Source organism: Pyxicephalus adspersus, chromosome 2, assembly GCF_032062135.1.
Source record: "Pyxicephalus adspersus chromosome 2, UCB_Pads_2.0, whole genome shotgun sequence".
Classification (NCBI taxonomy): domain Eukaryota; kingdom Metazoa; phylum Chordata; class Amphibia; order Anura; family Pyxicephalidae; genus Pyxicephalus; species Pyxicephalus adspersus.
In genome coordinates this window covers 41115170-41139059 of record NC_092859.1, presented here as the reverse complement: position 1 = coordinate 41139059, position 23890 = coordinate 41115170, and the positions used below count along the sequence as shown (strand labels likewise).

General features: G+C 36.6%; 1 protein-coding gene across 3 annotated transcripts in view; it reads right to left on the bottom strand.

Annotated features, from left to right (window-relative positions):
* Nucleotides 1–23509, bottom strand: part of CSF1R (colony stimulating factor 1 receptor) — a 55328-nt gene extending 31819 nt beyond the window's left edge. Inside the window, exons 1-3 of one of the 3 annotated variants that reach the window (XM_072400569.1) lie at nucleotides 23473–23509; nucleotides 1326–1568; nucleotides 204–479 (exon numbers count right to left, since the gene is read on the bottom strand). In XM_072400569.1, the coding sequence (XP_072256670.1) occupies nucleotides 204–479; nucleotides 1326–1568; nucleotides 23473–23497 (544 nt within the window). In that variant the 5' untranslated portion in view covers nucleotides 23498–23509. Of the gene's footprint in view, nucleotides 1–203; nucleotides 480–1325; nucleotides 1569–22780; nucleotides 22939–23472 lie in introns of those variants that run through there. The other 2 variants (XM_072400566.1, XM_072400567.1) reach the window with 2 other exon arrangements.
* Nucleotides 23510–23890: the final 381 nt, after the last annotated feature.

The following is a 23890-nucleotide window of genomic DNA, read 5'->3' as shown; positions in this document are numbered from 1 at the left end:
TTTTCTTGAAAATAGGAGACATTAAAAGAGATTTTTTTTAAGTAGAAATTTCAATTGTCTCTCTGTTATAGCTGCGTACTAGTAGCCAGATGTGTATTCAAAATGAAATATACTCTATACGGTATATGTAATAAAATAAATTAACTTTGTAAAAAGGAAAATGTGTCTTCTATAAATAACTTACAAAGGAGTTTTCAACTTACCTTCATTGACTATCAGTCTGATTTTGCTGGAGTCTTTGGTAACCCCATTCACAATAGCCCGACACAAATAATTGCCTTCATCAACCATCTGAGTGTTATGGATAGTAAATCCTTTCTTAGCATCAAATGATGCATTTGGATTCCTATTACCATTTAAAGATATCAAAGAAATTGTATGTAGGAGAAGAGAAGGATCTGTTATCAGACATGGAAGAAGAGTGTCATCATTTTCATCGGTACGTACTATGGTTGCCAGGCTGTTCCACAATTGTGCACCTTAAAGAACACATAATGATAACTTTGTTAATAAAGTTTGATGCTCCACTCACGCTACTGTATGTGTTTTACCACATGTGTATACAAGTTTGGTTGTTTTCTGCAATGCTAGTTAACCCCTGTGGGATAGTTTTGTTGAACTATTGAATTTAGGGCATTTTTTTGGAAATTGCAGCATGTCCATTCATGCGAATGCACCTGCACAAAGCTAATAATAATTAAAACAAACAGGGAAAAGTGTGTATTCAAACACAAAATTTGTTTATTTAGGTCACACAAAGAAAGTAACTGATGCTCAATAAGATGTTCAATTTGTCCTTATTTAGGTAATGTGTCTGTAGAAAAAAAAAATCTTAAAAAGGCTTCAGATATATATGAATGACAAGGCCTACAGATAGGAAAATCTTTATCATGTGCTATTTAGTGCCTAAGCTTTGCCACTACTTTCTGTCTCCCTACACTCCTATTTAAAAGTTAGCCCATCATTTCATCATTATACAGGATGCACTATACACCAGCAGCAAAACATGCAAAAAAGGACCATAAATTTCTAATTTTTTTAATTAATTTCTTTTTAATTTATTTAACCAAATAAATTGCTGTTTTTTACCAAATACATTCGTTATACTGTAAAATCTCAACATGGTTATGTGTCACCATGTCATCATGTAACCTTCTCAAAGACTATTTAATGATTTGCATTTGCAAAATAGCTCACCGATATTAAAGTCCATTTATAATATTTTTTTCTACGATCTTTGCTATAATAGGCTGAATAGTGAACATTGTAACTGTATGTGCATTGTTAGCTGCATGTAAATTTGTGTTTCAGAGTATTCATATTACCTGTTACAAAGACATGCACTGATGCTTGTTCTGTTGTATTGGAGCTGCATTTGTAAGTTCCAGTGTTTTTGTATGAGGCTTTCAGTATTTGCAATGTATTATCTACTGGTTCAAAGTATTTCTGTTGAATTTTTGTGAGATTCCATTTAACATTTCCATTTCCAGAACATGATAAAGTTAAAGGTTCACCCTCCTGTATCACTATTTCAGTTCTAGGAGGCTCGATTACCAAGGAAGTTATGCCTGAAAAAAAAAAGTGTAATTGTTAACACAATACAAAATAACATTTTTACCAGTACAGAATAGAAAGCTTTAAATGTCCAAGTTAAATTACAAGTCTAGCCAAAATGGTATATTTTGTTTTGGGTAGACCATGAAATGTTTACAATTTATGCTGGGTTTTTATTACTATCTGTGTCCTGATTGGGGGAATTTCCACTCACATCCTATCAGATCTGAATGGAAAAAATCCCTCCTCAAATATCACAAACATAAACAAACTTTTTTAGTAGCGTCAGCTATTGTTGGAACTTCTAACAATGTTTTTATTGCTATCCATGCATCCACAACTTTTGGGAAGTAAGGGAAAATCTATATATAGTTATCATGTGGCTCTTTCTTGCGGTCAGCTCTTGGTCATTCAGCTCAATACAAATTCAATTTGATAGAAACTTATTTTGCTGTGCAAATCATTATTGTATCATATGCCTATTATGTATGGTCTGCATGGCTGCATTTAGCCAGTGGCCATATTCAGGTACTTCTGTAGCATTAGGATGGCACTCTGTTGGTATCAAGAGGCTTAACGCATGCAAAGAAAGGATTTTTGCACCATTACTCAACTAACAACCTGAACCATGGACACAGGATGGAACGTATTCATTGATTTATGCCATGTAATGTAAATTCTTACTACTGTATATACTGGCGTATAACTCGATCCGAGTATAAGCCCAGGTACCTATTTTTACTTTGGAAAACAGGAAAAATTGATTGACTCAAGTAAAAGTCGAGGGTGGGAAATCCTGCAGCTACTGGCAAGTTTCAATATTACAAAAAAATACCAATAAAATTGCATAATATGGCCATTACAGCCATAATACGGTAAACCAATACCATAGTGAGAATTTAGTGGTTAGGTGGGTATACACCTTACCATACCTAACCACTAAATTCTCTTTAACCTACCTGGTAGTATGATTCTGTCCGGAAAAAGTGGCTGAAAGCGGTACTGCATTCAGCCACTATAGCCCCCCTAGCGTTCCAATTCTCTCTGTTTCCACGCAAAAAGTGTTACGTTTTTTGCATTGAAATTTATTTTACATTGTTGACCTATAATTCTTAGGCATAACTCACCAAATATGTCCAATATTTGAAACATTTATTAATACACTTTAAATATATATAAATACACTTTAAATAATATATTATAATATAATTATATATATATTATATAAAGATATCTTTGTAATGGACTCAATACAGCTATAGTGAAGCTGGGTGATACAGCAAACCTGGAATAAATCTGGTCCAGGTGTGAAAACATTTGCTAACAGATAGCAAATTACTTTTAAGAAATCCATTCCAGGTTTGCTGGAACACTCAGCTTCACTAATGAAAGTATATCCTCTCCAGCCTTGGAGAGCTTTAATACATCAGGTCTTATATATCAAAATATGTCTAAAACACATAGCAAAACTAGTAGATTTATGTTTATTGTTTTATAGTAGCAGCTAGAAGTAAACAAATGACATTTTAAGTGCAGAATCACATTCAATTTATAAATAAATATGTAAAAAGGAAATCAAGACTGCAGGAATTCAAAATAAATGACAACTTAATGAAAATAGAGAAAAAACCCCAAAAATATTTAAATACATTAACAGTAAAACGTTTGAATATGTAGGCCCCTCACAAGAGTTGATGGCTGGAGACAAAGGCATGTACAGTACATTTAAAAAAACACCTTTTTTCAGCTCCGTATACACAGAGCAAAAAATGTAGAGTCCAAGTTCAAAATGTGGATAGAATTGCCACAGTCTCTAAATAAATAACAAATGCAAGTAGATGTAGTGCTGAAACAGACAAAATAAAGGCAAAACAATTAAGAATCAAAGTCTTAGTAAGTAATTACAGACCAAGCTACAGGGAAGCTACTTGTTTCATAAAGAACCACATAGAATACTTTTTTTGTTGTCAAACAGAGAAAAAAAACTTAGACTTTAAACTTTAGTTTGCTTGAACTTTGCAAAACCATTTTACAGAGAACTTCACAAATTGTTCATGTGCACATGTACAGGTCTATACCTTTGGAAAATTCCATCTGTAAATGAATAGAGAACTAGCTTAAAGACTGTATTTAATTATTACTGACTAATGATTCATAATCTAAATGATCTAAGATTGTTAGTGGTATACCTCACGGTCCAGTGTTGGGACCATTACTGTTTAACTTCTTTAGAAGATTCTTTGATTGAGATGATTTTGGTCTCATGTAACCATAACACTATTTTCCCTTTGGCCTCAGAATTTTTAGGGTGCCCTTTGGCAAAGATCAATAAAGACAAGAAAGAATGTTTGCAACAGGTGTTTTGTGTTTTTTTTTTAGGTACTATTGGTTATTCTTGCACACAGTCTAAAATTTATCATTAATATTTATTCTCCTTTCTCAATGAAAACAACGTTATATGCAATCGTCTTAGTAAATCCAGGCATTTTGTATAAAATGTAATCTCCAAAAACTTATATCTACAAATTTTCTGACAATCCCCTTTCATAAAAAAAGCTTTGATCTTGAAGCATTTTGCTTATCATAGCTTCATCAGAAGAACAAATCCTACATTTTCTATATATAATTTTGAATCTTTTGGGATGCCCATTACCAACCACCAATGACCAACAATTTCTCAGTTAAAAACTAAATAGTTGTTATATATTCTTGTAAAATATTTTCCAAACCTTTTAACCACCTTATATCGGAGGTGGAGGAGCAGAGCAATAGGTACACGTTATATTTAGGATGGGGGAAAAATCTTTCTATCTTTATAAACATCAACAGACTATTCCACCCCAGTTAAATGTTGTTTTCTATCCTATTTAAATTCTACACTCCATTTTCAATCTCCTCAGCATTTGGTGTAATATGCAACTAATAGTGTTGTTTTTATTAAGAAATGAGAATAAATAATATTGATACATTTTAGATTGTGTGCAAGAATAACCAATAGTACCTAAAAAAACAAACACATTTTGCAAACCTTCTTTCTTGTCTAAAATTTGAGGGGTGTGGTACACTAAATGACAAACACTCCCCTTGTAGTTGGTAAACCTTTCAGTTCATTCTTTATTCCTGGGAGTGAATGTAGGTGATGGAGGAATAAAAGAAAGGTAAGTCTAAAGAGCTAGTTGGGGATGTGGTAAAAGTAAGCTTGTTGCTTTGTTTTGCATGTGCAAAGCACAGGTTTATTTTATGTAATGGTATTACTTTTATTATATATTTTATTGTTATTTTAGTATTCTAGCATGTACATTTGGAACACATACTATTTTTTTTTATAAGTTAAGGTAGAAGCAAAACGAAAAACAAAGGGAAATGAAAGTTTTGTTTGACATCATGGGTTGGAGTGAAAGCATTTACATCACTTGAGGAATCATTTCTGCAAATAATATTAGGCAATTAAGTGATAATGCTGGAATGTTAGCATGCTATTAACTGCAAAAGAAAAGAAAATTTGTGAAACTTGCTTGCATTGCTGAAAAAAAACTTATGTCAAACCAAAAGTAGATAAAAAGCAAATGTATTTGGATCTTAATGTTTCCAGAAATACATGCATGGACAATGAAATGTGACAATTTAATGCACCAAAAAAATGTCACACATAATGGGTCTGAATTTTTAAAGCTCTCCAAGAGTAGAGAAGATGGACTATCATGGGTGAACCTTGTGTGATCCAGTCAACCTGGAATAGATTTCTTTGAATAATTTTCTGAGATTTATCAAATGTTTCAAAACTTGACCAAATCCATTCCAGAATTGCTGAATCACCTAGGCTCACCCTGATAATCTATATTTTCCAGTCCTGGAGAGCTATTTTTAAATCAGGCCCAATGCATGACCAAATGAAAAGGTGGTAGAGCTTTAAACAAAGAGACTTTCATAAAGAGTAAATAATTAGGTTGGGACTGTTGGTTCTGCTTTGTTTGTGAACGAGTGGGCAAGTGGGGATGCAAACAACACTGGTCAGAAAAAAATCAAGGGCTTTGAGATCTGATTGACACAACTGAAACCAACAGGAAGGACTGATTTTATGTTAAAGCTTTTTTTTGTTGGAACAGGCAAATTTATGTTCAGAAAATTTCAAAACCCATTCCCTAAACCTGATTTCAATTGTTATTTGTTTGGAGAAGTTTAAATAAATTGAGTTTTTGTTAAATAATGGTTCTTGTATCTAAGTATATATTTCTGTAACCCATGTAAACGTGTTAATTTTTATTCAACTAATTTTTCAATCTTGTTTGTTTGTCTGTAACATGTCTTTTTACTAGGTGGTAAATGTATTAGTTTTCCTTTATTAGGTAAGGGATAAGTACTAAGGGTAAGTGATTTTTTTTTACCAGACATTAGCCTTTTATTTTCTTCAACCAATTTTTACTAAAATGTATCATTTTCAGAATACACATTCACAGTCCTAAATATCCACAGTCAAATGGACAAACTGTCAGTAAGTACCAAACTGTTAAATATTAGACAAAAAAGCAGAGGAAATACCTTAATTTATATAGGATGAAATGACATTTATCAGAGACAAATGTATCAGGAGGTATATTATACTTATCTTCTTGAAAAAAGAATATCATGAAGAATGGGATCAATCTACAAGATGACCTATAGCTTATTGTTCTTGATGTTTGTGATGCCATTGGATCACTATCTTAGGTGCAGTTGTGCTCCACTTTTCCTATAGCTACGTACACAGGTTCAATGGTTCTCACTCGATAATCGGCTCAGAGCTGATATTGGACAAGAATCTGGCGTGTGTACAGTGCCCGACGTCCATGTTCCGAACGACCGTCCTGGCGGATCCACGGACGATGGACGACGAACGATCCTAATGCAAGAGAAAGGGGAGAGCGTGCAGCAGGGTGCCGCTCCATCGTTCTCCCCCTCCCCTCTCTATAGAGCAGAATGGCGTTGTGTGTACAGCCCTCGTTCATGCATCGTGCAGTCCTTGGTCGTCGGAAAGGATCGTGAAAGATCCTTTCCAATGACAATAATTGCACCTGTGTATGCAGCTTTACAGTTAGTTAAACAAAGCAATTACTGAGTTCAGAGAGAAATTTGTCCTGAAACAATTCAATAAATATACCAAAATAATTAGTAGGTAAGGACCCAAGCTCAAGGGGGCTTTGTAAACGAAAGCTGATTCTAAAAAATGCCAATGCAATAGCATCAGACATTAGTAATATGCTAGGTACAAATCTGGTACAAAGTAGTCAGGTAGTACTGGTAGCCAAACTTACACTACTGTATCATCTGCTGTGTCTTAGTTCTCAGTATAACACCTGTTTATACCTTGTCTGATCCAATTCCAATTTCCAATCTGAGCCTGCAACATACACCATCCAGAAAATTTTTTTGATCAAATTACTTTAAATCTACCCATATTCAACCCTGCTTGAATAATCTTCATTGAAAATTAAATCCTACTCTTGCAATATGCGGAAAAGAACTGTATTTTGCAATGTTTACAAGAAGAAAAACCACAACTTCTAGAAGGAGGACTTTTCAAGTTTTCATACCTCAGCAAGATTCTTTCTGAATTGGTGGAAAAGAGGAAGTGGGAAATCAGGGCTAGTGACAGAGGGAGGGAACTATTTACCCTATACATGCTATTTTATTTTGTAAAACACAGGGACCATGTTGCATAGAGAAGTTATTCACATCTACATGGTCTGACTTCTCCTTTCACGCCATCTTATCTTACATTTTTTTGTGAAAAGTGCCTTTTAAATGTCAAATGTTTTATTGGTAAAAATAAATCATCGTGAAATATATATATATTTGATAAAATATTTGTTAAAAGCTAAGTTGGGTTGAAACTACATTTGCATTTTTACAGACATTTTTCATTAGACTTTTGAAATCTTACATGATGTAAATAGTAAAAAATAAGCATAAAACAAATTAACTAAAAAAAGATGATTATTACTGAAATAATTATTTCATAGGTTATTTAGACTGTTTGTGTGTGAACTTTTTTTTCCATTATTGTTCATCTTGTTCTTCACATTTGCCATGCCACCTATAGTCACACTTTTTACATATGCATGACCTGGGGTAGAGAAGATGAAATTTTCGCCCCACAATTTACCTTTATTGCCCTTTTATTACAAGAATACCTTTGCCCTTCAAAAAACTTTACTCCCTTTGGTGGATCTGTAACCAAGCCACAAGCATGACTCCTTATACTTGCGAGCACCGTCACACCTCCAACGCCCTCTGCACTCCCTTGTGCAAGCTCAAGAACCAAAATTCCATTCCTAGTGCATTTAAATGCACCCCATCCCCCTGAATGTACAAGAAAGGCTCCTTCAACTTATGATGCCTTAGCACCAAACCCCTATATCGAAAACCAAAACCTCCTCACCACTTTGTTAATCTTTATGCGGACTTTGTTCATCAGTCAACTGACCTAGCATGCTGCCAAGCCATCCACACCATAGACCACAGAAAAACTGTATCCGGCATGGTCATCCTTATAAGCAAGAAGTCAAACTTAATATTGCGAATTCCCGCATAGATTGCAAACCCACATCATTATCCCCTACAACAGGACATCAGTAGTTCAGAGCAGTTCCAAATCAACAACCCAGCCCACCTTGTCCGTATTCAAAAGCTGACTGGAATCTGTGTTCCTCCAATTGCACCTCCCGACAATCCAATCCACCCACCACTCTCTTACTGGGACTGAGAACCTTGCCAATCCGCAATGCCACAAAGAATGTCATAGAAAAAAAACTTGAAACTAACTTGCCTCATAAGCATTAGAACACACAATCCCAACCCACCCAACAAAGGCAACAGCATGTCAAATGACACGAACTACTACCTGTCACAGCGTGAACTGCCTCTCTTGTAGGCTTTAAACGCCTGCCGCACAACAAATCCTTTCCTGACATCCTCCTGACCTAACATCCTAAATCAAAATGCCACAAAATCCTCCACAACTTGGGAGGACAAGAGGTCCTGTGCTTCTCTGCAGCCAGCGCCAATGCTTAGAACTTGTCCCACTGGAAACGAAAAAGAGAATCCACCAGTTTGTTCTAAATTCCCAGGACATGCACCGCCCACCGCAAAAAAAAAAAAATGCTAAATACCTTAATAAGTGTACCACTGGTGGGAGGAAGCAGAAGCAGACACCACTCCCAAATTATTGCAATATAAGTGCACTCTCCTGTCTCACAATTCCTCACTCAACAGTTCTAATGCCACCACTATGTGAAAAAGGTCTAATAATGCCAATTTAGAGTTCCTAACCCCTCCACTCTCTCAAGCATGGCTCTGCACTCCAATGACCATGAAAATAAGTCCCATAGCCTGTTGACCCTGCTGCATGCGTGAAGAAATGTAGGGTGTCATTGGCCACCTCTTCCGCCATCACTGTAAATCTGCAAAAGAATGCAACCACACTCCTAGATCATCCTGTAGCTCCCTTGTCAGTCTCACAAAATGAACTTTGCATAGGCTAACCTTCTACATAACAATTGCCTAATGAGCATAAAGCTGCATGCATATTTAGCTTTCCCAAAAGTGACTTTAACTCTTGCAACCTCATCTTCTGCAATCCATACGTCCTCTGCACCAACATCTGCAGGTCCTCCAACTTGTCCTAAGGAAGCCTACACTCCATAGCCTCAGAGTCTATGACAATACCTAGTTGCAGGCAATTCAACTTTATCCTCCGTCAGCAGCACCCCATAACATGCCGACAACCTCTGAAGTGGACCCAATAAGTTGGCACACACGTGCAACCAAGGAGGGCCAATACATAAAAAATCATCAAAATAATGTATTATAGAACTGAAACTGATATAGACCAGAAACATCCCAAACAACACACTCCAGAAAAAGAACTGAAAACTTCAAGGAACACAAAGTAAATGTAGCAACCCATAGTGGGCCACCTATCCACAAAAAAAGAATGCCTACCATTCCAACCCAAGAAGTAACAACTACCTGGATGACTTTACTATCAAACAACCTCAACCAAATTTTTAAATCCAAGCCACCACCACATCAAAGTAAGTATTTGCCACCCTGCATATTTATGAATTGATGGCCACATTCACAGAAACCCTTTTAGGATAAGACAAGTGGTGAATCATACAAAATTTGTTGAGCTCCTTCTTAGGAATCACCCCCAATGGCGGGACAACCAGGTTGCTCAAAGGTGGCTCTGTAAATGGACCTGCAATGTGCCCCAGCTCCACTTCCTTGGCCGTGATCACATTAGGATTTTGCAGTGCTGACTTCAAGTTATGTGACTGCAGAGGGACTGCGGATAACCTACAGGAATTGTAAACCCCTCAGAAAACCCTGATTCCAACAAATTTCAAAATCTTTTCCTGCCAAAGATCCTGCAAAGTCAGAACCCCCAGCTGTAATCTACTTTATATAATGTAATCTAATTGTGATAATAATTTCCAGGTGAATTGCCTTCTGTTGCCTAAATTGCTCATTATGTCTTAACAAGGCTACCCCCTCATAAAATTTATGGGCCTCATTAATCGCATAAAGGTAGTGGAACAAAACCAAGTATTTTTCCGTCTCCTTCTCCTCAATGATGCTCGCTAAAATTGCAAACACCTGAAGCCAATTTTGAACAGTGTGAGGAATAAAATGCATCAATGCCTTATCCTCCCCCGGCCCCATACCTTCCCCCAACTTGGCCTTCCTGACATTAAAGTGTTCCAATGGCAAAAGTGCAAAAATGTCAACATACTCTCCAATCCATATTTTTTCATGCACGTCCACAGGCAGATGAGCCCCCAAGAGGCACTCAAAACAGACTTTACCTTTTGCCATATCCCCCTCCCAGCTCTAATGTCACATTTGCAGAGCCCAAAGACCTCTGGGATACCCCACTTCCCCCTTGCACCCCTCCCAGCAAGCCCTTCCTTCACATTGACAGCCCTTACTAGGCTTCCAGTGCCCCCACCCCACAGCTACAGTTGAAGTCATCCCTGGCAAACTTCTTTCTTTAATATAGAAAGATTTATTATAATAGGTGATAAATACATTCTGTATCAATAGCCCGTTGGCAGAATTGTATACCTACTGGGGTTCTAATAATTGTATTTTTTCACTCCATAATTGTTTTTAGATACATTTTCCCACCTGATGATGTGGATCTATCTCAGCATTTTCATATTTAGAGTTATCTACACAAGTGAAGTTGTTTAATGGACAATAAACCAGTATGATTTTGACTGTTATGTCCCAACAGGCCAACAGTCTTTGCTTTTAGGGCATTGCCTTTAAATATTGGAGTGTATTTTAATGTACCCATAAAGTTCCTATGTGAACTATGAAAAACCTCTCTGTTCTTTGCATATAGAGAACACCCATAACTGCAAGTACAAAACTCCCATGTAACATAATAATGCAAGTAAAAGCAATATATGTTACTTCATTAATCTGAGTTTTAAAAGGCCTGAACTGTAAAATAACTTTTAGCAAAAGTGCTTTGACACTCCCTCCAAACTAAAGTATCTCATCATACCTCCAAAATTCGTTTTTTATAGTGCATACGTCCACTCAAAAAGAGGGAGAACTGTTAAGAGAAAAGGGACAGAGAGACTTTTCTCTCGGAGAGGGAAAAACCTTTCCTAGTGGTGGACTATTGGAAGGTATTTTTTGGGTTGGAAAATATAAGATCCCTGGAGCTTTGGTCCACTAGCTTATAGTCAGCTTAAATTTTTTTTAGCTGCCCATAGATAACCCAGCTGCCCTCTGTAGCACTGGACCTACAGCTGCCTCCTGTCTTAGTTGCCTGAGGAAGCAAAGTATGTACAACTTTGTACTTACTATTTATTTCTTTCTTAGTACTTTGAAGTCATAGGCATATCCTACAGGTAAAGGTGCTTAACTTGACTTTTGGTTTATATTTACCAACACATCAGATCACTTCACGGTCGATCGATTACCAAATAAAAGTTGCTTACGAATAATCTGCTGTTGAATTCAATATAGAGTGCCAAGCAAACCAAATATTTGATGGGATCCATGATCAGATCAGAAGTGAAAATCTTCCCATGTGTACTATGCCAAAGGCAATCATAATTGGTGACACTAAGATTATTTAAAGCCGATAGTGAAGTCTGTATCTTGCAAATGTACATAAAACCTAACAGTAAACCTCACCTACTCTATTCCTTTTGACCTGTGCAATATACCACAAAAAATCCTATACCTTCATTAAGTGCAAAACAAAATTACCTTGTGCCTCACCTAGTTGTATATTTGTTTTTAATCTCCACTTTAACCACCTAAGCGTTACACTGAGGTCTAGATTTCTGTACCAAAAGTGATCCACTGTTTTTCATGAAATTTTTTTTTAAATTGTAGACCTGTAACTTACAGAAATATGTCCGAACAGGGGTTCTAGTAGATAATATGAATATAAAAAATGTTTGAAACACACAATCATGTAAAAAAAAAAAAATACTTTTAATAAAATTAAAGGAAAAACACAAAAATCAGCAATGTAAACAAATCATAAATACTGAAAATACTGAAAAAGCAATAACTCTGTATATTGAAAAGTACTATATTATTCTAAAACACCTCCCTAGTGTTGCAATTTTTAAAACTTTGATTGTGTATTTATTGGAGTTTGTTTTGAATTATTTTGTATTTGATTGGATATGGGAGTTTGTATCCAATCCAATACAAAATAAGAATTTGAATTTCCAAGTTATTTACTTTTATTTTATTTTTTTTTATTTTTTGTATTGGATTGGATACGCAAGTTTGTATCCAATCCAATACAAAATGACAGTTTGAATTTACCAGGTATATACTTTGTAATTATTTGAATTATTTTGTATTGGATTGAATACAGGAGTTTGTATTGAATCCAATACAAAATGTTTGAATGAGTTTCAGTTTGAATTTCCCGCACACGCACCGACGTCATCACGCACGCAGGGAGAAGCCGTCCGTTTTTTTTTTCTCCGCCGGACGGCTTCTCCCTGCAGAGATCATCCGGCGCTGGAACGAGAAGGACGTGGGACAATCAGTGGGACCAGGTAAGAAGCCGGCCGGCATCTTGTGTTCCGCCGGCCGGCATCTTGTGATCCGCTGGCCCGGCGGATCACAGGATGCCGGCCAGCGGAACACAAGATGCCGGCCGGCTTCTTACCGGTCCCGCTGGCACCCGACGAAGGCACCCGACGCTGGAGAGATCGGCAGATGATGATCGATGGAGGACGACGCTGGATGAGCACAGGGGGACCAGGTAAGTAAGGATGTGAAAAATCTCGGGCTTAACCATCCTTGCAATTTTTTTTTGCCCGAGCGAAGGTCGGGCTTAACTGCAAGGAGGTTAACTAAGTGGAGAATTAACTGAAAAACTTCCTGCTTATGACAACATATAAATCTTGGTCTGAACAAGCAGATCAATTGCTGCAAAAGTGTTACAACATCAAGCATTAGGAATTAATGGGAATTAATATGTTATCCCCCTATTGCTTCCTGGGAATGTAGCACATGTGTTTTGTTACCACATTTTTCCACTGTGGTTTTCATCACTCTGTGAAGGATTGCTTATAATGTTTTTCAAATATTTTACAGTAAGGTGTCAATTTGTATTTTTATAGGAAGTCTTTTGGGTGAACTCTGATAACATCCCCTAGGATGGAGGTGTTAAACCCACCCTTTGGATAAGTCTTTTTATCTTCTGGAATGTTCTGTGTAATTTTATTCTTTTGCTTATTATGGTAGTGTTTTGTGGAACTTTAGTTTTTTGTATTTTTGCTTATTTTGGTTAAAAAAGTGATACATTATTCCAGTTTCAGTTTGTTTTGAACTACAAAAATAAGTGGATCAGTTATTCTGTCTTGAATACCTAGCTGATTTGGTCCAAACCTGTGTACATTTGGAGCTGCTAGGCAGTCTTCAGGCTTAAGGTTTTGTTTCTCCCTCTATCACATCCACATTTTTTAGTTTAAAAATTAGGAGAGGGGGAGTTGTTAGGTAGTTCTAAATCACTTGTCTCTGGATGACAACTCTGCTCTTTCATAGATACAAGACAGAGAGTGAGCATTACCAACCTAGTGCAGGAAGTAAGTGACTGGCACATGATAACAAGTGATAACAGAGGATAAACACTACAAAATAAATTAATACAGCCTCCACATCTAAGGACCGGCAATCTGCAATATATTAAAGTAGTATTCTTTAATCTACCAGGTACACCTGGACATGAGATAATTATCATCCTATCAGGCTAAGACTTTGCAGATGGCACTACTGGCCAATCACTTTTAGTTGAAATTGCAAGAGTAGGGTAATGAAAATTCTGGATGCCATTGCTAGTAAATCAATACTGCTGCCATAAGTACACAAAAAAAAAAATCCCAGCTGCTGCAATTTTACCTGGCCTATGTTTCATTAAAACTGTTTTATAAATTTTTTAACACAAGTGAAGTTTCTAGTAAAAAGATAAACTACTGGGTAAAACATATTCTTTTTTTTTGTAATGATTTTGCCATCTACATTTCCAGTGACTCATTTTAACCAAGAAAACATGGTAGTCAATTGACAGGATGTCTGGCAAGTCAATAAGGGAAGCGGAATGAAAAAGGAACAATTATTTATAGAACATGTAAAGTTCTCTAACATACCCCCTGCAGCAACTACAACCATGTAACAATAGATGTACTGACTAATAATTCTGCAAAACTCCCTCCAGACTCTACCAATCCAATGTCTTAGATAAAACAGCAGGAAAAATGGGAATCCAGGCATGGACCCACGGCTGACCTGATTTTGGCAAAGTTACTTTTCAGTGACCTTAGATGACCTGAGATGCAAAGGTATAATAAACCACTTCCCTCAAGTATCGTTGTTAGATTATAGTAAGTGAGGTTTAAATAGGTGGTCACAAGAAGGAACAAGACCGTTTTTCTTCACATAAAAATGTGCTCTACCAATCGTACATTAAAAATTACACATTGTTAAACTGTAGTCCAACTTAAAGTCAAAATGATCATTTTTTGTAAATGTTACCATCATGAAAATGTTACCATCATAATGTATGCTTACTTTTATGCTTACCTGTGTGCTTTATTAGAATAGCAATATGATGTGACCCTTGTCAGGATTCATTGTTTGTCCCGGGTCAGTACTATCAAGGGTACGGAAGGTGATGGAAAACACAAAAATGTTAAAGCCATCACCAAAACAGGAAGAGAGGAGAAATGTTCCAATGGTTTGTTGATGACTGTCTACTGGGATACCTTTGGAAAGATCTAAACCTTTGTGGTCATCAAAGTTCCTGATTAATACATTTTAAAGCGTACCTAAACTCAGAAATTTTACTTTACATAAAAGGGTAGACAACCTTTTGTAGACAAGGTTTGTTTAGGTTGTTTTTAAGTCCAACACCCCCACCTAGGCAATCAAGAATGAATGGGAGCGCAATGCTTCCTGGAATAGCTACGTCACGCATTCCGGGAGGCTCTTGGGAGGACCTTCTGTGCATGCCTTAGCATCTCGGGCATGCGCAGAAGGAGCCTTTTGGTGAAAAGAAAAAAGATTGGTAATCTCATGCATGCGCAGTGACAAGTGAAGTAGGAAGAAGAACCAGGAAAAAGAGGCGAAGATGGCGCCGCCCGGCGCGCCAGCTCGGAAATGAACGCTGGGACAACGTGGGACCCGATGGAAGACACCTTCAGACCGATCAACAGGGCTGCGAGGTTGAAGGTAAGTGTATTTTCTTTTTTTGTTTAAGGCACTTTTCAGTTTAGTTCCTCTTTAAAGAGCTTTATCTTTGTTTTCGCTGGGGTCATATCTGAACTTCTGATCGGGTTGGGTAGTTTGTAAGGGTTAAAACCTTGTAATTTTCATTGTTTTCTGTTGAGTTGTATTGTGTTATATTGTGTTGTAAATGACCTTCTAGACCGTTTAAAAATATTTCTTCACTTCACTACCTCTGACATTTGCACAATATAAGGATTGGGAGCAAAGCACCACTTACGCTGATTCAATGAGACAGGGACAGCATTGTCAGCAGTCACAAAGTTCAAAGCTTTCTTCCCAATGATTGCAAAATTACATTAAACACTGCTTTAGCTATCTTCAAATATCCTACATAATTCTGCTCCTAACAGCTTGAATGTAAATTCAATGTTTATTCAGGCATCATCTGGGGCAGGAGTTTTCATCCATATCTCAAAAACCATACCCATAACTGATTTCAATTTTAGTTTCCCTTGGACCCAAGATGGCAGGCGCATAAACTGTAAAACCTACAAATCAAATACACATCTTCAGACTGCCTCATAATTCTGTGTTTTATGTCTGGAGTGAATTAAGGAAGTAGGAAGAGCAAAATGCCCCCAGCAGTTCTTGGGGCAGTGACAACTGGATACTATTATGATCCTATTGCCTGCTGTTTTGTCACTAGGGAATCTCTGCAGGTTCCACTGACCAGAAATGGTGACTTGCTCTGGCCATAAATGTCATCAAAATTATTGACACAATAGGCCAGATTTATTAAAGCTCAAAGGCTGGAGAAGATGCACTTTTATCAGTGAACTTTGGTGATACAGCAAACCTGGAATGATATTAGCAAATGTTTTTAATACTGAACCAGATTCATTCCAGGTTTGGTGGATCACCCAGGTTCACTGATGAAAGTGTATCTTTTCCAGTATGGAAGAAATGATGTTTAGGCAAAGAGGCTCAAGATGGCCAATGAAAGACAGGAAGTGGATGCCAGGATACAGATAGCATGCTGCTCTAGAATGGCAGTGATTGATAAGGGTTTTTAATTTGAATATTGTTAGTATAAACACGTGTATGGGTACTGGCTAAGCATATGAGTTTATTCCCTTAAACAGACACCCATAAAGCCAGCTTTTATCATTAAACATCTATAGTGTAAATCAGGGGTGGGCAAAATTTTTTAGTCAAGGGCCACAATCTGAAATCAAATTTGACAGAGGGGCCCGGCTGATGGGAGAGTGGGCGGGGATATACCATCATAACACCACTGAACCTGACGTCATGATGGCATAACCCCGCCCACTCTCCCATTGCAGGCTCAGATCCGGGGGACGTGTTCCGCAGGTCTGGCCGGTGCACCTCCCCAGCGGGGTCCTTCTTCTGACCCGGCTTGAGGTGGCCCAGAGCTGCGGACCACCCAAAGGGCAGGGGAAACATCCCTATTGGGCTGTATACAGTCTTCGGGCCGTAGTTTGCCCATGACTGGTGTAAATGTATTAGGAGTGATCTCAGCTCACAGCACATGAACCATCATAAAATGTTTGACAAGAATTTTGCCACAAAAATTGTGCTAACAATGTGTGTAAAAGTTGTCAGCCCTGCTTAGTTTCCCTACAGAAACACAGTTTCCTATGTCTGACCTGCATTTGACCTGCTTCAAGCAGATTTTGCATTTCTATAGACATGTATGGGAATCTGAATCTCTTCCTAAGAAAACAAAAGTTCATAGATTCCTAATTTGAATGGGGCCAGGCTATGCCCTTACTAGCCACAGAGGCAAGGAAATCAGCTGTCAGGTTTTAGCCTAGGAGCCAGAGAAACTTATGCCATGATAACACAGTGAAGCTAAATTATGAAGGACTGGTTTCTTAGATCTGCCTTTATTTGATAAGGGAAATTTGGGTGAAGCATAAAGTAATATCTAGATCATGTTGGAGGCAGATAAAGGGGCTGATAGATGATACGTCAGATGAGATTCTACAGAACGTGCATAGAGTTTCAATATCACCATCACACAAATTGACCAGGTTGTTGATCATACATAGAGTGTACCACACACCTCCTTTTATACAAAGACTTTCCTACCAGGAAAACTCAATGTGTGGTACATGTGGATTACAGAATGGGAATTGTGTACATTTGTTATGGAGGTGACTGAAATTATATTGGTCTAACAAAATAGACAGAAAAATAAACATGTGCACTTCCTGCTAGGAGATTATTGGTTTGAGAATGGCTGGCAAAGGAACCTCCTGGGGTGGAGGAGTAGGTTTTTTAGTTGAATAAACATATTACAATAAATATAATATTATTTAAAAATATAATATAATAAATATATAAAAATATCACATTTAAGTCAAAAGCAAAAATTAGTACTTTTACTAAAAATTATTACTTATTACTATTATTACTTTTTTTTTGGTCACAGTGGGTGGATAGAAACAGGTAATTATGGATTGTATAGTTAGTGTAAAATATAAAAAAGCACACTAAAAATAAATATAAATAATTTAAAGAAATGAGTTTTAAAAATGCACTATTAGGTGTAACAGATTTATTTTTAATTTTTTCTCTTACATTTTGCTTTTCAATTATGGTAGTCTTATAAAAGTAAAATGTTCTTATGTAAATGTATTAATTGTATAAAAAATGTTGTGGTGTCTAATCTAAAGTATACCATTCACTCATTTTAAGGTAAAAGTGTAATTTTTCAAAATAATTCCTGTTAAAATCCTTCAGAGCCCAAAAGATAGTTAAGAGATTATGAAGGACATTACTCCAGCTGGTTATTTTGTGTATCTTTGAGCTGCTGCATCAGCCAGCTGATATCTGAGGCATGCAAGGACATCCATCTCTAGCTCAATTGTTGTATAGAAACATATTAAAAAATGGGTCAGATAATTTAGTAACTGTCACCTTCACGTAACAGTGTTTATCCTTAGTGCCATCCGCTTATTAGTGCAACTCTTAATTGTACTAATAAAAGTAATAATACATTTATTATAACCACAATACAATATTTATATTTTAAACATATATAATATAAAAAATAAAAATAGAAAATGTAAAAACTTATTAGTTTTAGTTATATTTGACTATCAGAAACCAATTGGTGTCCCTGATAATGTGACATCAATACAGTGGGCCTGATTTATTATAGCTTTCCAAGGCTGGAGAGGATACACTTTCATTAGTGAAGCTGGGTGATCCAGCGAACCTGGAATGGATTTCTTAAAAGTAATTTGGTATTTGTTAGTGTATCCTCTCCAGTCTTGGACAGCTTTAAAAAATCAGACCCAGCATGTGGCTTCACTTTGCAGGTAAAAACTGCTACCTTCAAGCTGCTCAATGTTTTTCTGCAGTATTGAATAGCTCGAAGTCAAAGTTGCACTTTTTAAAAAAAAACTTTTTATATCTTTAAAATACTGCATAAAAATATTCATGTGTGTAAATTACCCACATCATTATTGTATATAGTTGTTTATTTTGGAAACCAAAGCTAAGGGTAAATAACGAAGACCCTTGGTAACATAAGGGTTACCATCATACCTGCATCCTCCGCAATGTGCTTGTATTTAACAGGATTATTGGTCTAATAATGTTGAACTGACAAATCTAGTTAAATACATTCTTTTTCTTGCCACAGTATGTACAATAAAAAAATATTCTAACTACATAAAAAAGGTACCCAGAGTTTGATTTTTTTTGTGGTTACATCTTGATTTGCTTAGTAAACAATAATTAACAAAACATTACTATGTCATTAAAATGTGTGTTCTTTACAATAGAGGGGAAACATTTCAGAATTGAATAACTATTCTCTTCTATATAAAAGCCAAGCAGACAAGCTACCACTTTACAAAAGTACAACAAAACCATTGTGTTCTGTGTATATAATATCTTTGTTCTAGCAAATACATTTTTAAAAAACAAAACCCCACATTTTTGTCATTGGAGTGACTTTAATGATAATGAAAAGTTTGTATGTTATAGCAAATATTAAATTAATATATGTACAGAAGAACTATGTTGATCACATGGAGCCACACCTTGGTTTAGTATTTTCTTGTCAGTTTAAAGCAATGTCAGAAGGGCAAATTGCATAATATTGTTTGCAGTGGATGGGGAGTATAACGCTTTTGGATGAGTAATCAAGATTAAAAGAGAACTTCTGCCTATATGTGATGGGTGTCAGACAGGACAGGAAATTTATAGGGAAATATCCTCAGACAACAAAACTAACAATTATTTTTAACGCAGTGGAGTAGGGTTAGAACCACTGTCCAGTTTTTACCTTAGTCATTGTCCACACTAGGGATGTGTTCCTTTTTTTTCTATTCAGAAGACCAGGGTTAGAAAAACAGGAAGTGGGTGGAGGTTTCTTTCTCGGGAAACTGAGCAGATGTTCTAATCATTCCCTATCAAGCCAAATCTAAAAAAAGTTGTTACAAAAATTCTGCATATAAAATAGTTCGTCAGACATTGTCCTAAATGAATACCAAGCACCATAATCTGTTCATAATTGGTCACTCACTTCCTAAGGATACCATCATTTTATTTATTGTAGTAACTTATAGCATCCAATCAAAAATTATGTTTACTGGTCTGACCTGATAATGGTTTGTGGCTACACTTTAAAATACCTACTTTTTGTAGCACCTTATTTTTTAAACCCAGTGCAACATTTTAGTCAAAAAAGATTGGTTATACATACCAGCTATGATGAGACAATCTCACAATGTTATGATTACCAAGGGGCATTCAGTAAGGCCCGTGTTTTTGTACAGCACTGGATGGGGAAGGGGGGCATGGGGAGGTGATAGCACTCGGCAATATGATGAACTGGTAAGAGGCCCTGGATCAAGTAAGCAGAATAAGTATCTAGAGATTTTAGACTTCACTAGCTGTACACTTGTCTCACTACTTTGTAAAGCCAGGAACAATATTGAAAACCAGGAGACTGCACCCTAAACAGTTAAGTAGTGACAGTCCCAATTTGTAACCCACCCATATTTTAAACTTTACCTTGGCCTTAAATTACCACTTAACTGTCCGTACAATTGGAAAATGATAATGCTGTAGAATAAGTTCATTAGTGTGTCATATTTGGAAGAAATGTATTTTGCTGGCCGGACAATATTAAATTATACAGTACAATTCCTTGACTACAAGTGATGATTATCTGGCTATATCTCATTCAGTACCATTTTGTCCTTTTCCTATATTCCAAATAATTAGAAAGGAGGGATAAAGCAACAAGGATGTACATCTCAAGTGTATCATGTTTCAAGTTACATACTGCATATATGATAAATACCAGACTTATGGTTGAGCAATTGGTTGAGCCAAAGTTTCAAAAGTTCTGATTGCAGTCTAGAAATCCATGTGCAAAAATATTCTTCACTTTGAAAGAAATATAATAGAAATTTGAAAAACATATTTTTTTAGGATCTCTTTGTTCAGCAACACACTTGTTAGTACTGATAGATTAATGTCTGGTTAAATGAATGGTACAGGTCAAGATTCCTAATCGAACAGTAAAATGGGCACATGCACAAAGAAGCTTAAAGGATTGGACCCACTTTCAAATCTTAGGAGGCATCTGTGATCTAAGTGTTAAGAAGTGGGTCCATTATGGAAATAGATGCACAGCATCTGCAATTCAAAAAAAATCTTTTCAACAGAAAATTGAAATGGCAATTTACTCCTAGCTGAGGGTATATTTTTTTATTATAAAAATTAACATTTTACAAAGAGAGCCGTTAGGGCTTGGTTAAGGGTGTGCATCTTCACAGAAAGGCAGCACTCCTATTATCAATTAGAAAGATGAAACGATTTGTGAATGTAAAATAGATGTCAAATAATCTTTGATACATGCCATATTGGTAGCCACATACACTGTGATGTCTGGGGGTAGTACTGGAACTGTGGAAAGGGGCTGAAAACAAAACCATAAAAAGGCTACTCTGTTTCTTCAAATACAATTCCTGATACAGAAAACAAACCAAACTCATAAACATCCTAAAGAGCATTCTAAACTATATGTATATTCATTATTTAAAGCCGTGATTGATGAATAACATTACTACCTGCCATAATCATTGAGCAGCCAGGTAGTTTAGGGCCTCTGAGAAGTTGCATGGTCTGCTATGGCTACCGAAAAGAGGTGCACCATACACCTTAGACCAGTCTTAGGGAACTCCTGACAACAATAACAATGTCAACAGCAGTATATTAGAGTGGTGGTCAGTGAAACAAATGTCTGTTACATTCCAGGCCAGGGACAAGAATGTCAACCTTACAGATAGCCAAAACAATCAATGGTATCAGTGATAACTGACCTGAGAAGCACAAATTTCTAATGGCTCAGGTAACCCTTAAAAGTAAAACTTCCTTGGACTACTGTCAAAGAAAAAAGATAAACAAGGAAAAACATCAAGCCAGGAGTCTAATGCCATTGCAGGATCACAGGGATCGGTAGGTTCTCCCTACCGATGCAGGTTCTCCCTACCGATGCAGGTTCTCCCTGTGTCTGCGTAGGTTTCCTCTGGGTACTCCGGTTTCCACCCACATCCCAAAAACATGCAGTTAGGTTAATTGGCTTCCCCCTAAAATAGACCTTAGACTACATTAATTACATATGTCTATAGTAGGGACATTAGATTGTGAGCCCCTTTGAGGGACAGTTAGTGATATGACTATGGACTTTGTACAGCGCTGCGTAATATGATGGCGCTATATTAATACTGTATAATAATAATAATCGGTAGACAAATGTACAGAAAGTGCTAGAGGTGGCTGGAGAAAAACCATCTTTTTGGAACTGAAATGTGAGTTTTGTAGCATGAAGAATCACTGTCACTCATTATCTTGTACTGTTAGACTGTTTTTAAAATTTGTCAGAAAAAAATGCTTTAATTATTCTGGCAATACTTGGCTGTAATAAAAGTAGATCAACATGTGTTTGCAAACATTATCATACAATCAGAGAATTGTATGAGTCGCATATAGATGTGACTGTCATACATAATTCAGCACCAGATGATACCAAAATTTGTGGAATAGTAACACACACACATAGATTTCTTATGGTTATACAGTGCAGCGGATGAGCAGTCAAACCTTTATCTCACAATTCAATTTTTAATCTCTGCCATTGCATGAGTATACTAACAAAAGTGAAAGATCTGAACACATCTCCAGTAAATAAAAATCTTTTGCTTCCTCTCCTTTAAAACTACAGATTGGACCCATCATACTCTTCATTTGCATACAGGTTGCATTGCAATGAATGTCAAATATATTCATAATCATTCAATAATCAGTTTGTAAAATCCAATTGGTAACCAGAGTTCGATGGCCTCTCCTAAAACAACTAGGACATTAGATTTAAAAATAGTAATACAATAAATGCTGCTTTGTATCTCTAAAGTCAGGAACTCACCATCTGTAAAGCTTGCTAAAATGAGCAGGGCCAGTGCCACTGTGCCCATTGTGCCACTTACTCCTACAGCTGTGCTTATCCAGAGGAGTACGATAAGATAGGAACCAACTCATACAGCTCCTGCCTGTCAGAGAGACCTTGGAGTTCTGAGAGCAGCATTTCTGTTACATTTCTTTTATCAGGGAACTTCTGGTTTCTACTCACCACAGATGTGGAAACTCAGTCTTCAAACCCAAAATATATGTCATTTTCTTAAAGCTGAACTCCAGGCAGATATAAAAGACACACAATAATGCAGCTAATATGACAATCTGTCATATTTCTGTATGTTTTATAGATATCCTGTTTGTTGTTATCTTAAAAATTTTCAATAACATATTTGTAAAAAAAATATTTGGACAATGGTTTCCAATACAGGATGAGTAACAGTGAAGAGTTATTCACTACTACGGGCCCGATTTGGATCAGACTTAGATTTTGATTTGAGAATATAAACTATCATGTGTGGACCTGGGTGATGAAGAAAACCTGGAATAGATCTAGTCCAAGACTGAAAACATTTGCCAAACAAAAGCAAATGATTTTAAGATGTTGATGTTTTCTTGACTACCCAGATTTTCCAATGATAGTCTATCTTCTCCAGTCTTGGAGAGCTATAGGAAATCAGGTTTTGCATACCTTACACTACATACCTTGCTGTAGACCCAGGGACATCATTACTTTGTTTCTGTACTTCTCATTCCATGCACAATTGTGAACCAGCAAGGTACTGTACAAAGCTTTCCTGAAAACATCACGGTGCTGCTAAGCCTCCAAGCTTGAAAGGACTGAAATCCAATGAAGGAAAGGGATGGGACAGTGACAGTAATGCTGAGGAGGAATGGTAGAGATGATGATAAATGACAATCAACTAGGATATGATTAGATTCTAAATGACTGTCAGCAGCCCCTAATCCACCCTGTGAAAGGTAAAATCAGAGTAAGCAATATCAGTACAGCGGAGTAGTCTGTACAACTGTTGAATAGTTGGATTAGCTGTGTGGACTTTTTCTTTTTACTTTATTTTCAAATGTTTTTTGTTCCTAAACAAAGCTCTTATGATTTGTTAAA